This window comes from Gorilla gorilla, chromosome 2, assembly GCF_029281585.2.
Source record: "Gorilla gorilla gorilla isolate KB3781 chromosome 2, NHGRI_mGorGor1-v2.1_pri, whole genome shotgun sequence".
Lineage (NCBI taxonomy): Eukaryota > Metazoa > Chordata > Mammalia > Primates > Hominidae > Gorilla > Gorilla gorilla.
Window position 1 is genome coordinate 55,608,256 of NC_086017.1, and position 16,878 is coordinate 55,625,133.

At 36.0% G+C, this 16,878-nt stretch overlaps 1 protein-coding gene across 2 annotated transcripts in view; it reads left to right on the top strand.

Moving 5' to 3' along the window:
- The window catches only part of SACM1L (SAC1 like phosphatidylinositide phosphatase), a 55,816-nt gene that overhangs the window by 26,210 nt on the left and 12,728 nt on the right, over window positions 1-16,878 (top strand). For both annotated transcript variants that reach the window (XM_004033988.5, XM_055382179.2), the window contains exons 8-13: window positions 4,000-4,101; window positions 6,497-6,582; window positions 7,364-7,450; window positions 7,963-8,031; window positions 15,471-15,550; window positions 16,221-16,319. In XM_004033988.5, coding sequence (XP_004034036.1) covers window positions 4,000-4,101; window positions 6,497-6,582; window positions 7,364-7,450; window positions 7,963-8,031; window positions 15,471-15,550; window positions 16,221-16,319 — 523 coding nt within the window. The remainder of the gene's footprint in view (window positions 1-3,999; window positions 4,102-6,496; window positions 6,583-7,363; window positions 7,451-7,962; window positions 8,032-15,470; window positions 15,551-16,220; window positions 16,320-16,878) is intronic.

Genomic DNA, 16,878 nt, shown 5'->3' on the forward strand with positions numbered 1-16,878 from the left:
TCGGCTGGGTGCAGTGGCTCACGCCTGTAATCCCAGCACTTTGGGAGGCCAAGGCCGGCAAATCACGAGGTCAGGAGTTCGAGACCAGTCTGGACAACATGGTGAAACCCTGTCTCTACTAAAAATACAAAAATTAGCTGGGCGTGGTGGCTCACACCTGTAATGCCAGCTACTCGGGAGACTGAGGAAGGAATATTGCTTGAACCCAGGAGACGGAGGTTGCAGTGAGCCGAGATCGTGCCACTGCACTCCAGCCTGGATGACAGAGCAAGACTCCATCTCAAAAAAAAAAAAAAGTGTTTATCCTTATTTAGTGCCTTAAATGATTTGGGCCAACTATGGTGTTTTTTTTTTGGTTTTTTTTTTTCAAAATGAGATTGTGAATGGACAAACAATATTAAGTGAGATTATAGAACCTTTTTTTCTAGGCAGTTTTAGAAACAGCTTACTCATTTACCTTTAAATTGAAAGCTTTAAATGAGCTTTTCTTTGGTGTAGTTTGTTGACTAGAAGTAAAATCATATGTTTCACACACATACAGAGACATTAATAAGTAAAATGACCCCAAGACAGGAACATGACTGGAATAGAGAGTGGACAGAGAGGCGGGAGCTGTGTTCAGAGAATTAGCTCAGCCCAGATGACTCAGGGCCTTATAAGCCATGGGAAGAACTGTGGCTTTTACTTTAAATGTGGTGGGGCCAGGCATAGTGGCGCATGTCTGTAATCTCAGTGCCTTGGGAGGCTGAAGCAGGAGGATCCTTTGAGGCCAGGAGTTCAAGACCAGCCTGGAGAACATAGTGAGACCCTGTCTCTACAAAAATTTTTTAAAATAGGCATGGTAGCATGTGCCTGTAGTCCCACCTGCTCAGGAGGCTGAGTCAGGAGGATCACTTGACCCCATTTTGAAGCTGCAGTGAGCTATGATCACACCACTGTCTTCTAGCCTGGGTGACAGAGCAAGACCTCTACTCAAAAGATTTTGGAGAAGGGGAAAATTGGTGAAGGTGCATGCTAGAGTGATATCCAAGAATGTGTGAGGTGGGTGGGGGTCAGCGCACAGGTAGAGGGCCTGGTGTGGGCTGCTCACCTACCACTGTAGAAGGGAAGCAGATAGATGGATGTGGTTGCTGATGGGTGTGTAAATGTGATCGGGGCCTGTGGAGGGCTTTTATTTTTACAGCACCATATAAAGTGTCATAATGGGCTGTGAGGGGGATGAGGGAGAAATGTTGCATGTTGAGGGGAGTATGTGAAATGCCATCCTGGAGAGAAGGCATGGATGGCCCTGGGAGTAACTGATTGATGAAAGACTAGAAGTAAATACACTCACATTTTAAAAGTTATGCTGATGGGATTCAGTTTTTATTTTACTCTTGTTCCTTCCATGCTTTCTGGATTCTCTAAAGTGTGTAGATGTTTTTGTCTTGTAATCAGAGGAACATGATTCATAAAGCAGTCAGTCATATTCTCTGCTAGATTTAGCTCTCTAAGAGCAGGCTTATCTGCCCTGCTCATTTTTGTGCCCTGGTTCGAAATAGATAATTTGGGTAAGGGAGCAAATATTACATTGGAGTCTTCTCTAGTGCTATGGGCTTCAAAGGAAAGTGAATTGGGAGCTCAAGAGGAGCCCTTATCAAGTCTGATGATACCAGGTAATAGAGATGAGTCATTAGCAGCTCAACTCATTGCTGATGTCATTAGGTACCATTTTGAAAAGCATTTGGTGTTCTCTTGTGAATTTGCCAGCACTTCTCCAATGCATACCCAATACATTCATACCAGGAGGTCTTTCCAGAATGTTCACAGTACCACGTTAGAGCAATACCATGAACATCAAAAGGGCTTGAAGTTTATAAATAGCGTAGTTTCATTTTTACAAAAAAGCAAGCTGCGTGTTTCTAAGTATGGTTGCATGTGATGAAACTAAAAAGATAGAATGGTCTCCATAAACCTGAGAATAGTTACTTCTAGGTGAGAACACAATTGGATAAAATAGGGAAGGAGCAGATAAATAGATTCAGGGTTTTGGTACTGCTTTGAAGTTGGATGGTAGGTTCACAAATATTTATTTTATTATGCTGTTATACTTTATAATGGATGCATCAAATTATATTAAGAAAAAGTGTTACATATAGAAAATACCATAACCAAACCTAAACAAATGTGGAAGGAGAAAAAGTAAGGCCATTGAAACAATAAAACCTTTCTGTCATACCCCCCTGCTCCCCAGCCACAGTGTGGCAAACATTAAAAAGCAGACAATAAATTAGCCAGACATGGTGGCATGTGCCTGTAGTCCCAGCTACCTGGGAGGCCAAGGTGAGAGGATGGCTTGGGCCCAAGAGTTTGAGGCTGCGGTGAGCCATGATGGTGCCACTGCACTCCAGCCTGGTTAGCACAGCAAGAGCCTCTCTCTCAAATAAATACATAAATAATTTTTTTTAAAAAAGCAGACAACATCAAATGTTGGTAAAGGTGAGAAGCTGAAGTAATTCTTGAAGCAATATGGAATTTCCTAATAAGAGATGAGGAGTATACTCTGTAACCCAGCAGTACTGCTCCTTAGAGCCATTTCTGCTTGTTTGTACAGAGATGTTTATTGCAACACTGTTCATAATAGTAAAACTGGAAACAGCTGGCATGTCCATGGACAGTAGAATGGGTAAGTAACTGTAATCTAGTCATATAGTGGAATATTATACAGCCATAGCAGCAGCAAATGAACCTCATGACTATAATGAGCAAATAAAGAAAACTGAAAGAATACATACAGATTAATTCCTGTTATGTAAAAAAAAAAAAAAAAAAAAGTCAAAAGCTGTTCAGACTAAACAAGAATTTGTTTAGTGGCAAAACTAGAAAGACAAGGGAATAATGAACTGAGTGGATAGTAGTTCTTAGAGGGCAGTAAGGGAGCCACAGGGAAAGGTGCTTCAGAGATGCTAGTGGGTACAAAGGGGTGTGTGTATGTGTAATTTTTAAAATTATGATCAAATATACTTCATAAACAATTTGCCTTTTTGGTCATTTTTAGATGTGTAATTCAGTGAGTGGCATTAATTTCATTCACAGTGTTATGCAACCAGCATCCTGTTTCCATCACTCCAGTAAGAAATTCTTACCCATTTAATATCAACTCCCCATACTAAATGGGTATTTAACTATTGTAAATAGTTACACACATTATACTTTACTGTTTATTATATTTCATAATAAAAACATTTAATGTAAGAGGTATGCCAATTCCAAAGGCTTTTGCAACCCTTTACTCTGGGAATGAAGTGGAGAGATCAGCCTTTAGAATTTCTAGGTGTATGACTGTTTATATTACTGAATGGTGTAGGAAGTGTCCTATACCATATACTATTATCAGTAGTAAGGGAAATAACTTTATATAAAGAAAGGCTTTTGGGGAGATACAGTCTTTCATACTGAGGTTCACCTTTTCTATTTCAAGGATAAGGTAGAGTCAAAATTTCCATTTCTAGATAAACTTTGTTTAATTCACTTTGATCTGTGAATCTTCATATGCTTACCAGCTGTTACATGGCTAATTTATAATTATGTGTCATGCATTTCATTTTTTTCCCCCTTAACTGCAGTAGCCTAGCCTTCCATCCCCCTTTTGTGTTTCTTATTTGAAAGTTAATCTATTTTAAATTTATGTTTTCCATTCAGAGTAGATTTTTCAGTGATGTGGTTAATACTTAATTCTTTAGAAAGTGATTGAGAATATCAGGAAAAGGGAAGCATATCATTTAAATAAAAACACCATAGTGAACTTCTTAAACATACTACGTTGGTGTCATAGGGTTATTAACTTGACAAAACTTCACAGTTGATTATAGTACTAAGGGCTTGTGAATATTCATGAAGATTTGTATACTCTGTCATTTTTTCTCTTAAAGACCATCATTAGGATAGATAGATGCAAACAATCTAGAAACAATGCTTATGATTTCTATTATATGTTATATTTTTCTTAATGTGGTTAAGTTATTACCATGCATTCATGTTCTGTTAATGGAAAATACTTTGATTGGATTCTCATCTCGAGGAGGAGCTGTTTCAGAGCTGGTGTGCGCTATTATGTAAGAGGTGAGAATTTTGTCAGCATGGATCATATCTGTAATTAATATTTTGTCTTACGGTGACACGAATGTAACCTTTTGTATTTTATTTGTTTTCATTATCATTTGATAGCCTTGCTAAGTATTTATCTCCTGCTTCATTGTAATAATTAGGTAGGTCTTCCGTGCTTCAGTTACTGTAATTACATTGCAAATGTTAATGTGATACTTGTAGGCTGCTGCTTACTGCTTGAAGAGGAACTGATCATGTTGTTTGCTGGATGTCTGAAAGCACAGCTGAACTCAGTGTAGTTTTCAGTAACCTAACTTAGAAAGTATTTTCTTGTATTGCTTTTAGGTTTTTTGCATGCATGAAGCTAGTCATTTGGCTTTGTGCCTTCAACTTTGTAAACATTTACATTTTGAGCATTTATTTTCTAGGCTTTGTACTAGCAACATGCTTATTTTGCTAAACTAAACTTTAAAAATCTGTATTAAAGCTTACTGTCATTATGAAAAGAAGTTTCTCCAACCTTTGTATTTTTTTTAACCAGAATATATCAGCATATTTAATGGCTGCGAGCCATTAAATAAATTGTAGCTTGGGGCCAGAAAGTTGTAGAGATTATTTGCTTAATCTCTCTCATAGCAGAGGAAGAATAACATTGAGTGAGTGACCTGGCAAAGATCACAAACCAAAATTAAAGTTAGCAACTCTCTTGTAACTAGATTTTCTTGGATGGAAACATAGTTTTTGATTAAATTTTTGAACAGGTAGTGCATTTACATATTTCGAATATCAAAAAGTATTTTTTTAATGCAATAAAAAATATTTCCCATTTCTGACCTCATCTGCTTGGTTCTTACCCCCTTCCCAGCTAATCAGATGTTAGTTTCTTGTTTATCCTTCCAGATAATTTTTATGCTAATACAGATATGTGCCCTTCTCTTCCTCCTTTTTTAGACAGTGATAATATTCTGTGCACATTTTTCTGCACCTTGTTTCCTTTTTTTCCTTAATATCTTTTGCAAATCTTTTCATAAAGATCTTTCATACACAGAAACACACATACTGTCTCTCAGTCTGACTCTCACTTTTCAAAATAATTGGATGTTGTTCCTTAGTGGGAATTACGAAGGGAAGCAAGGATAGCCTGTGCTTCTGACAAGTAATCTCATAAAGTATTGAGGAGTCATGTCATTGCTGATTTGGCTCAATAAGTTTGGCCCCTTCTGGTGATAATGGTAACTAAAACAGTGATACTTCACATATACCTGCAAATGTTATATGTAAGAAATATGTCAGAAAGGATGTTAGGAAATACTTGGCACAGTTAAAAAATACATTGATTTCTTTCTGATAATTTGGTAATTTGGGCCAGGGACTAGCTTGAAAGTTGCCTTTGCTTAGCAAGCGTTTCTTTCTAAAAATAGATTACGTAAACAAATTTTTAAAGGAATGCTTCAAATATTTGAAAGAACTAAACAGCATCAAGAATCCAAACACTTTGCTTTTCAAACTAGGTTTTGTGAGCATATTCATGGAGTTACAGAGGATCACATACAGATTTTGTGTTTTCATTTTGATAATTAAAATCAGTATAAGCATCTGCCGGAGACCATTTGCATTATTATAACAAAATATTATAAAATAGCCTATATTCACCGGGTGTGGTGGCTCACGCCTATAATCCCAGCACTTTGGGAGGCCAAGGCAGGCGGATCACCTGAGGTCGGGAGTTTGAGACCAGCCTGACCAACATGGAGAAACCCCATCTCTACTAAAAATACAAAACTTAGCTGGGCGTGGTGGCGCATGCCTGTAATCCCAGCTACTTGAGAGGCTAAGGCAGGAGAATCGCTTGAACGCGGGAAGCGGAGGTTGCGGTGAGCTGAGATTATGCCATTGCACTCCAGCCTGGGCAACAAGAGCGAAACTCTGTCTCAAAAAATAAGTAAATAAAAATAAAATGGCCTATCTTTATGTTGAGTATTGTGTTGTTACTAAGTATAATTACCTAAATTGATAGTCTTACCTTTCAAACTAGTATTTTTCAAATTAGAATCTATGGACATTTTCTCAGGGGTCTTTGAGATTTTTTTTTTCTTTAAAAGATGTCTCAAGTTTGAGAAACACTATTTTAGAGGAATTTTGTATGTAGAAACAATGTATTTAAGAGCAACCAACTTCATCTGTTTATTAATAGGTTTTTAATACTCCTCTTTAAGCCTGTTTAAAGTGAGCAAGCTTGTGTTAGTTTTCTGATCATGTATAATGAATTTATTTGAATTGTATTTTCATAATGACTTTTCCACTAACTTGAACTGACTTAATTCTCTCCAAGTTAACCTGAATTAGTGGGTTTCTGATGTGTTTCTTTGTGTAATCAGTATAGTTAATTCTTAATTTTTTTTCTATTTAGGAATTGATTCTGAAGGCCATGCAGCTAACTTTGTAGAAACAGAACAAATTGTGCACTACAATGGGAGCAAAGCTTCATTTGTACAGGCAAGTTGTTATGTCTGTTAGGCAGTCAGTGAGTTGGCCTTTTCTGCTTGGATTATAATTTTCTGTCATGTTGAAATTTCCCTCTTTTCCCTTCTCTGTTCTTATGTAATATTTTTATCTACAGTGCAGAAAAAGTTCACCCCAAAAAAGGAAAATCCATTAATCTGGCACTAACCTGCTGCCATTTCCTGCCTTTAAATTAAATCCCTAGAGGAGAGGGTAGGCTAGGAGGTGCGAAGAGAGTTATGGAAATGGAGCCATCTGTCTATTGAACCATTTACATGTATTAAGGGCAGTGATGATAGGACAAGCTGATGGCTTATAATTGACTTTACCTGCCACTGTGAGATGTCTCTTCTGTTGCCTTATGGAGCTGTACACCACTTGCTGCTCCAGAGCATTAGTGGCCAAATACATTCATATGTTCATAAACATATTCATTTGAAAATGAATAAAGCAATTTTCTAATTTTTTCATAATGCCAAATTATATAACAGATGTAACCTGTTAATTTTTACTCAGATAAATTTAGAATTTCAAGGAAATAACTGTCTACTACACAAATGCCATGTATATAAAACTAGAAGGAGAAAAAGTTCTAAATGTTTTTCCATAAAATATGAACTTTAGGAGCAGATACACGTGGACTTTTAAAGTTGTTGGTAGGTTGTATTAGTTTTTTCCCTTGCATATTCATTAATATATACACCCCTGACAATAAGTAAGGTGAGAAAAACAAGTATGTTTGTGTTTCTTTTCACATTTCTCTCTTTTCTTTTAGACTCGAGGATCAATACCTGTTTTCTGGTCCCAAAGACCAAACCTCAAGTACAAACCACTGCCACAGATCAGCAAAGTAGCAAATCACGTGTGTATCTTGCGTGCCTTTTTTGTTGGCTAAAAATAGAAGCTTAATAGCATTATAATTCGCATGTAAAGAATGTATTTATTCCGCATAAATCAGCGTTCAACATCTTTGAGGCTCTTCTTGGTTCCGGCACATAGTAAACCCCTAAACCAAAAGTTGTGTGGGTGGCATGTTAGAAATATAGAAAAACAAACTATGATTGAATGGCGTGGCAAGTAAGGATTTGAGAGATCTCAGTAAGATTTGTAACTTTATGCTTTTTAGGGTACTTAATATATTCCACTGAGGTTGTACTCAGAATTAAAGTGGTAGTGTTGCAGCTCAGAGTAAAATAGCTTATGATTACTAGATGGCATTTAGAATAGAAGGCATAGTTCACATCGGGACATCATTCTTTTGAATATAGAAATAAGACATTTAAGGAGGTCCTTTAAAAATATTATAAATATTTAAATTATATTTATAAATTACATAATGTACTCCAGTAAAATATGTAACTTTTTCCCCTCTAGATGGACGGTTTCCAAAGGCATTTTGATTCCCAAGTAATTATTTATGGAAAACAAGTTATAATCAATCTGGTATGTTTCTTATGTTTCTTGGGGGGGAAAAAAAGCCTTAACTTTTTCTTGACAGAAAATTTACTATTTTAACCATTTTTTAAGTGTACAGTTCAGTGGCATTAAGTAGCTCGTAATGTGCAGCCATCATCACTGTTCATTTCCACAACATTTCATCATACCAGACAGAAACTCTACCCATTAAACAATTAACTTCCTGTTACATCCCTCCCCACAGCCCCTGGTAATTCTATTTTACTGTCTGTCTCTCTGAATTTGTGTATTCTAAGTACCCCCATGTAAGTGGAATAATACAATGTTTTTCTTTTTTAATGTTTTTGAGGTTCATCTTGTAGCATGTGTAGAATTTCATTCTTTTTTTAAGACTGAGGAATATTCCATTGTGTATGTGTATGTATATATGCACACACACACACAGACACACACACACACACGTATATACATGCATACCACATTTTGTTTATCCATTAATCTATTGATGGACATTTGGGTTGTTTTCATTTTTTGGCTATTATGAATAATGTTGCTGTGAACATTGGTGATGTGCAAGTATCTGATTGAGTCCCTGTTTTCAGTTCTTTTAGGCTTATACTTAGAAGTAGAATTGCTAGATCATATGGTGATTCTATGTTTAACTCTTTGAGGAACCACCATACTGTTTGCCATAGCAGCTGCACCATTTTGTATTCCCACCAGCAATACACCAGAGTTCCAGTTTCTTCATATCCTTGCTGACAATTGTTGTTTTCTGGTGTGTGTGTGTGTGTGTGTGTGTGTGTGTGTGTGTGTGTGTGTTTAATGATAGCCATCCCAATGGGTGTGGAGTGGTGTTGAGTTGATTTACATTTCTCTAATGATTTGTGTGATTTTGAGCATCTTTGCATGTGCTCATTGGCCGTTTGTGTATCTTCTTTGGAGAAATGTCTACGTAAATCCTTTGGCTATTTTTAATCAGGTTGTTCTTTGTTTGAGTTGTAGTCATTCTTTATGAAGTCTGGATATTTATCTCTTAGCAGACAGGTGCTTTACAAATATTTTCTCCCACTCTTTAGGTTGATTTTTTACTCTTGACAATGTCCTTGGTATACAAATTGTTTAAGTCCAGCTTATCTAGTTTTTCTTTTGTTGCCTCTGCTCTTGGTGTCAAATTCAAGAAATTGTCACCAAATCCAATAACATAAACTTACCCCTATATTTTCTTTTTAAGAGTCTTTATAGTTTTAGATCTTACAGTTAGGTCTTTGGTCTGTTTTGAGTTAATTTTTGTTTCGTGTATGTGTGTCTGTGTATTCTTAACACTGCACATGAGTTAATTTTTGTATATGGTGTAGGTGTAAGGGTCCAACTTCATTCTTTTGCATATGGCTATCCAGTTTTCCCAGCACCATTTATAAAAAGACTGTTCTTTTCCTTTGAATGGTCTGTCACCCTAATAAAAAATCAGTTGAACATATATATAAGGTCTTATTTTGAGGCTCTGTTCTATTCCATTGGTCTCCGTGTCTGTCCTTATGACAGGATAACACTATTTTGGTTACTACAGCTTTGTGTAATAAGTTTTAAAATCGGGAAGTGTGATAATTCCAACTTCCTTCTCCTTTTGCAAGATTATTTTGGCTACTTGAGATCCCTTGAGATTGCTTATGAATTTTAGGCTTGGTTTTTCTATTTCTGCAAACAATGTCATTGGGATTTTAGTAGCAATTGCATTGAATTGACAGATTGATCACTTTGACTAGTACTGTCGTCTTAATAATATTGTTTGTCAGTCCATCAACTCAGATGTCTTTTCATTTATTTATGTTTTAAAAAATTTCAGCAATATTTTGCAGTTTTCAGTGTACATGCATTTCGCCTCCTTGTTTAAATTTATTTTTGAGTATTTATGCCTGAGTGGTGTTTTTTTGTTTGTTTGTTTTTCGTTAGTGTAAATGAAATTGTTTTTGTACTTTCCTTTTTGGATATTTCATTGTTAGTATATAGAAATGCAACTGATTATTGTGTCTTGATTTTTGTATGCTCCAACTTTGTTGAATTTCTTATCTCCAATTGATATTTTGCAGAATTTTTAGGGTTTTCTATATATAAGATCATGTCACCTGTGAACAGCGATAATTTTATGCTTCCTTTCCAATTTGGATGCCTTTTTTTTTTTTCTTGCCTAATTGCTGTTGCTAGAACTACTAATACTATGTTGAACAGAAATTGTGAAAGCAAGCATCCTTGTCTTATTCCTTTTCTTAGGAGAAAAGCTTTTGGTCTTTCATCATTAAATATGATATTAGCTGTGGGTTTTTCACATAATGGCCTTTATGTTGAGGAACTTTTCTTCTTTTTCTAAGTTATCCAGTTGAGTGTTTTTATCAAGAAGAGGTGTTGAATTTTGTCAAATACTTTTCTGTATCAATCGAGATGCTCGTTTGTTTTTTTTTTCCCTTCATTCTACTAATGTGGTATATTATACTGATGGATTTTTGTGTATTGAACCAGCCTTACATTGTGGGAATAAATCCTTTTGGTCATGGTATATACTTTTTAAATATGCTGCAGAATTTGGTGTGCTGGTGTTTGGTTGGGATTTTTACATTAATATTCATGAAGGATATTGGCCTGTAGTTTTCTTGTAATATCTTTGTTTGGTTTTGATATCAGGATAATCTTATCTTTACAGAATAAGTTAGAAAGTGTTCTCTCTTCTTCAGCTTTTTGGTAGAGTTTGAGGAAGACTGGTGTTAATTCTTTAAATTTTGGTAGAATTCACTGGTGAGTTCACTAGTAAAGCCATCTAGTCCAGGCTTTTCTTTGTTAGGAGACTTTTTTTTTTTTTTTTCTGTTCGTTTTCATTACTGATTCAATCTCCTTACTATGTATTGGTCTATTTAGATTTTCTGTTTTTTCATGATTCAGTTTTGGCAGATTATATGTCTAGGAATTTGCCAATCTGGGTTATCCTACTTGTTGGCATACGGTTGTTCATAGTATTCTCTTAGATCCTTTTTATTTCTCGGAAATTGCTAGTAATGTCCACTGTCACTCTTGATTTTAGTAATTTGAGTCTTTTGTTTTGGTCATTCTAGCTAAGAGTTTGTGAATTTTGTTGATCTTTTCAAAGTTCAACTTTTAGTTTTATTGTCTTTATTGTTTTTATATATTTTTTTTTATTTATCTCTACTCTGATTTTTATTATTTCCTCCGGTAGCTTTGGGTTTAGTTTGCTCTTCTTTTTCTTGTTCCTTAAAGTGTAAAATTAGGTTATTGCTTTGAGGTTTTCTTTTTTAATGTGTGCATTTACAGCGACAAATTTTCCTCAGCACTGCTTTTGCTTTATTTCATACATTTGGTATATTGTATTTTTGTTTTCATTTGTCTCAGGTATTTTCTAAGTTCTCTTGCTGGGATTTTTTCTTTGAACCAGTGGTTCAGTATGTTGTTTGTTTTTCTCATGTTTGTGAAATTTCTAGTTTTCCTTCTATTCTTGATTTTTAGCTTTCTGTTGTGATCAGAATATATACTTAATGTGATTTGAATTTTTAAAAATGTGTTAAAACTTGTTTTGTGGCCTAGATATAGTTTGTCTTAGAGAATATTTCATGTGTACTTGTAAAAAAAATGTGTATTCTGCTGCTATTGGGTAGAGTAATATGGTCTGATTGGTTTATGATGGTGTTTAAATTCTCTATTTTCTTATTCATCTCTGTCTGATTGTTCTGTTGTTGCAAGTAGGGTATTGAAGTTTCCTACCATTTTTTAAAATTTTTTATTTATTTATTTTTGGAGACGGTGTCTCACTCTGTCACCCAGGCTGGAGTGCAGTGGCATGCCTCCCTGGTTTGTGCCATTCTCCTGCCTCAGCCTCCCGAGTAGCTGGGACTATAGGTGCCCACCACCACACCTGGCTGATTTTTTGTATTTTTAGTAGAGATGGGGCTTTACCATGTTAGCCAGGGTGGTCTCAATCTCCTGACCTCGTGATCCGCCCGCCTCGGCCTTCCAAAGTGCTGGGATTACAGGCGTGAGCCACCGCGCCCAGCCCCTACTATTATTATATAATTTTCTGTTTCTCCCTTCAGTTCTGTCAGTGTGCTTCATTATATTTTCAGGCCGTCATGGTTTGTTGCATATATGTTTATAATTGTATCTTCTTGGAAAATTGACCATTTAATCAATAAACAATGTTCTTTTTTTGTCTTTTGTAACAATGTTTCACTTAGAGTGTATTTTGTCTGATACTAGTGTAGTTATTCCAGCTCTTTTTTGATTACTATTTGCACAAAATATCTTTTTTCATCCTTTCTCTTTCAACCTATATGTGTCTTTAGGTCTAACATGAATCTCTTAGAGACAGGATGTAGTTAGATCATATTTTTTTCCATTTTGCCAGTCTACTTATTTTTACTGGAGAGTTAATCCATTTGCATTTAAAGTAATTACTGATAAGGATTTACTTCTGCTATTTTGTTACTTGTTTTCTGTGTGTCCTATAGCTTTTTGTTCCTCATTTCCTCCATTACTGTCTCTTATTGTGCTTAGTTGATTTTTTTTGGTAGTGATATATATATTTTGATTACCTTCTCATTTTCATTTGTGTATATTCTATAGGTGTTTTCTTTGTGGTTACCATGAGGATTACATATAACATCCTGTTACAAGTTTCTAATTTGGATTGATACCAGAAGCATATAAAAGCTCTACTCCTGTAAAGCCTTCATGCTTCCTTTTTATGTTGACATTTCAAATTCCATCTTTATATATTGTGTTTCAGTAACATCAACATATAATTATTTTTATGCAGTTGGCTCTTATTTATGTATAAATGTGTTTATTTTTTAGAGAAAAGGTCTTGCTCTGTTGCCCAGGCTTGTGTGCAGTGGCATGATCATAGCTCTGTGTAATCTTGAACTCCTGGGCTGAAGGAATCCTCCCACTTCAGCTTCCTGAGCAGCTAGGACTATAGGCACATACCACCATGCTTGGCTAATTTTTTTTGTGTTTTTTATAGAGATGGGGGTCTCACTATATTGCCCAGGCCGGTCTTGAACTCCTGGCCTCAAGCCATCCTCTAGCCTCAGCCTACCAAAGTGCTAGGATTACAGATGTGAGCCACCATTCTTGACTGCATTTGACTTTTAAATCCTGTAGAAATAAAAATTGGAGTTACAGACCAGGATTTCAATAATACTGGCTTCTATATTTGCCCTTGTCTTTACCTTTTTGGATTTATTTATTTATTTAGTTAGTTAGTTTTTGAGATGGAGTCTTATTCTGTCACCCAGGCTGGAGTACAGTGGCACAATCTCGGCTCACTGCAACCTCTGCCTCCTGGGTTCAAGCGATTCTCCTGCCTCAGCCTCCTGAGTAGCTGGGATTACAGGTGTGGGCCACCACACCCAGCTAATTTTTTTATTTTTGGCAGAGACAGGGTTTTGCCATGTTGGCTAGGCTAGTCTCGAACTCCTGACCTCAAGTGATCTGCCCACCTCGGCCTCCCAAAGTGCTGGGATTACAGGCGTGAGCTACTATGCCCAGCCTGTTGGAAATTTTTATATCTCTGTATGGCTGCAAGTTACTGTGTAGCATCCTTTCATTTCAACCTGAAGGACTCCCTTTAGCATTTCTTATAGATTGGGTTTAATGATAATGAACTACCTCAGGTTTTGTTTATCTAGGAATGTCTTAATTTTTCCTTCATTTTTAAAGGACGTTTTGCCAGATACAGAATCCTTGGTTGACAGTTTTTTCTTCTTCCAGCATTTAAAATATATGATCCCACTGTCTTCAGCCTCCAAGATTTCTAATGAGAAATTGGCAGATAATCCCATTGAGAATCTCTTGTGTGTGATAAGTCTCCTCTCTCTTGCTGCTTTTCAGGATTCTGTTTTTTGTCTTTCAGCTATGTGATTATAATGTTTTTGGTGTGGGTCTCCTTAGAGTTCAGAGCTTGGGTTTGTAGATTCATATGTTTCATCACATTTGGGAAGGTTTTGGCTATTTTTTTTTTCTTCAAATAATCTGTCTCTGCCTTTCTCTCTCTCTTCCTGGAATTCCCATAGTGCTAAATATTTTATTTCACTTTTTGTACTCTTTTGCTCCAGAATTATTTTTTGGCTTCTTATAATAATTTTTCTATCTTTGTTGATATCCTCATTTTGTTTATGTATTGTTTTCCTGATTTCTTTTAGTTGTTTGTCTGTGTTTCCCCTTAGCTCTTTGAGTGTTTTTAAGACAGTTGCTTTAAAGTCTTTGTCTAATAAGTCTAGTCTTTGTCTAATAAGCCAAGTCCTGTCTTGGCTTCCACAGGAACAGTTTCTGTCAATTTCCTATGTTCCATTGAATGAGTCATGTTTTTCTGTTTATTTTTGTACCTGTGATTTTTTTTTAATTATATGTTTGATTATTATAATATCATAACTCTGGAAGTCAGAGTCTCCTTTTCCCCTATGGTTTGCTGGGGTTTTTTTGTTTTATTTGATTGTTAAAGACTCTGCTAATCCATTTTTTTTTTGAGACTTTTCCAAACTATTTTTGCCAAAACTTTCTTACTGTGTATGTTCACTGAGGTCTGTTCCTTTTGCTTCTATTCAGCTGTTTTGACAGGTTTCATTGAATTCCAAGAACTGAAATAGACAAACTAACAAAAAAAGAAAGCAAAAATGAGAGAACAACCCTGTCCCCCATTCTTTGCAGACTTGCTGTATGCTGGGGCAGTCCTTTACTGAGTAGCCAGGCTTGCTGTGAGCCTAGGGATCAGTCTGTGGTAAAGGTTTAAGGTCTTCTCAGGACTCTTCTCAGCAAGCATCTTGCCTGGTTATGTGGGTGGCCTTCAAAACTCCTTCATATACATGGCTGCTTTTGAAAGTCCTAATTTCCTAAGAATATCACCAAGCTTCTTCTCCAGCCTTTAGATTGTCTATTGTATGTCTCCATCCAGAATTTTTTGCCTCAGGCATCCATTGGTTTATGTTCCTCTTGTAGCTTTTACAAGCAGTGGTCACCATTTTTACTGCCCGTGTTCAGAGATATGTGGGACAGAGATGAGTTAGTCCTTCATGTTACAACAGATGTACACATTTATATGCAAATAAGGTCTGGTCTGCCTCCTCTAGTTTGATGAGGGGAACTGAGAACCCGGTTATTCCCTTGTAAGACTAAGGTTGTCACCACTCTGGGGAGGGGCTGGGTCAAGGACAAGTTAAATGCCACAAAACTTTCCCACCATTTTGAAAGTGACTTTTTCTTTATTGGGTGCTTGGGTGGGTTACTATAAAACCTTTAATCGTTTTTCAGAGCTCCTACAAAGTTGGCTCAGACAGCTTCTGGGTTTTTTTGATGTTTCTGTGGGAGAATGATGAGAGCTTAGAGCTTCCTAGTTTGTCCTTTTTCTGATACCACTCTCTCCTTTGAAATAAACTGAAAACTATGGTGTTTGAAATTTTTTACAGATTAACCAGAAGGGCTCGGAGAAGCCACTTGAGCAGACATTTGCAACAATGGTGTCTTCTTTGGGAAGTGGAATGATGAGGTACCTCACTAGAAATCTGTTGCAGGTCTTTTCAGATCAGATGTGCACTTACATATATGCATGATTACATAGAGCTCACTAGACATATGTTTCAGCTTGAATTTTTTTCAATAGTAGATCAAAGCATGATATTTTGTTGGCTTGAAATTTCTCTAGCATAATTTATGTTGCAGAATAACTTCTTTTCAGTCAAGTTTTGAGTTTAGTCTCTGATTAAAATTCCCTCATTGAGGCTTTGTGCTCCAGAGAGTTTCCATAGATAATACTTTGCCACTAGAATTGTCTTAAGGAATTTGGACTAGGCCTCTTTGCAGTGCATACCTGATTGCTGTACTTGAGCTTACCTCACTAGCATTTGTTGCGTTTCTCCTCTACTCCTCCTGAGGGCCCCAGAAGAACCTGTGAGGATAGATATATGCATATATTTTCATGTTTATATCTGCACGTATCATATATATATATTTTCCTCTGCTAGGTATGAGCATGAGAAGGGGTGTGTGTGTGCATGTAGTATATGTATAGTGATAAACCCAGAGTGAAGGAGGTTCTAGTGTTCCCAAGAAATATGTATGCACTGATATAAAGAGGAAAATCAGCTTATGAAGGTATTATTAATAGAAGGAAAATGAATGATCTCTGGTCGATTTCTGAATATCTTTTCTTTTGGTAGATACATTGCCTTTGACTTCCATAAGGAATGTAAAAATATGAGATGGGATCGACTGAGTATTTTATTGGATCAGGTAGCAGAAATGCAAGATGAATTAAGGTAAGCTATATTATTTCCTTAAGGAGGTAGAGGGAAGAGGTATATATATCAGTCATATTTTATTATGCGTCATCCAGCAGACTTACAAATACAGTTCACTGGATTGTCATTGCTTGTCTGTACTATTTTATTATTTTTAATTTCTTTACTGGAAAGATGAGACTTGGTGACTTCACAATATTTTTGAATTCTTAAAAATGACCCAAGGCCAGATATCTTCATATTTTTATAAATTATCTACCACACATTTACAAATTTTTATATAGTTGAACTTGGTTTACTACTATTTTGTATTGTTGTTTCCACTAGACATTCTATCACAAGTATTTTGTTGTTAACCTGTACAGTGTCTGTAATGATAGTGTTTAATGGCTTTTCTGTATTCTGTTTTATCATAACATAGTTCTAAGAAAGTGCTTTTCTTCACCCTGAGCACCTGGTTTATTTCCTTTCCTCTTTCTATCATGAAAGATTGTGGTGCCATGAATCATTATATATATTTTACATCTGTTAAATTATTTCTTTAAAAAAATTCTTCAGAGTAGGATTAATGGATCAA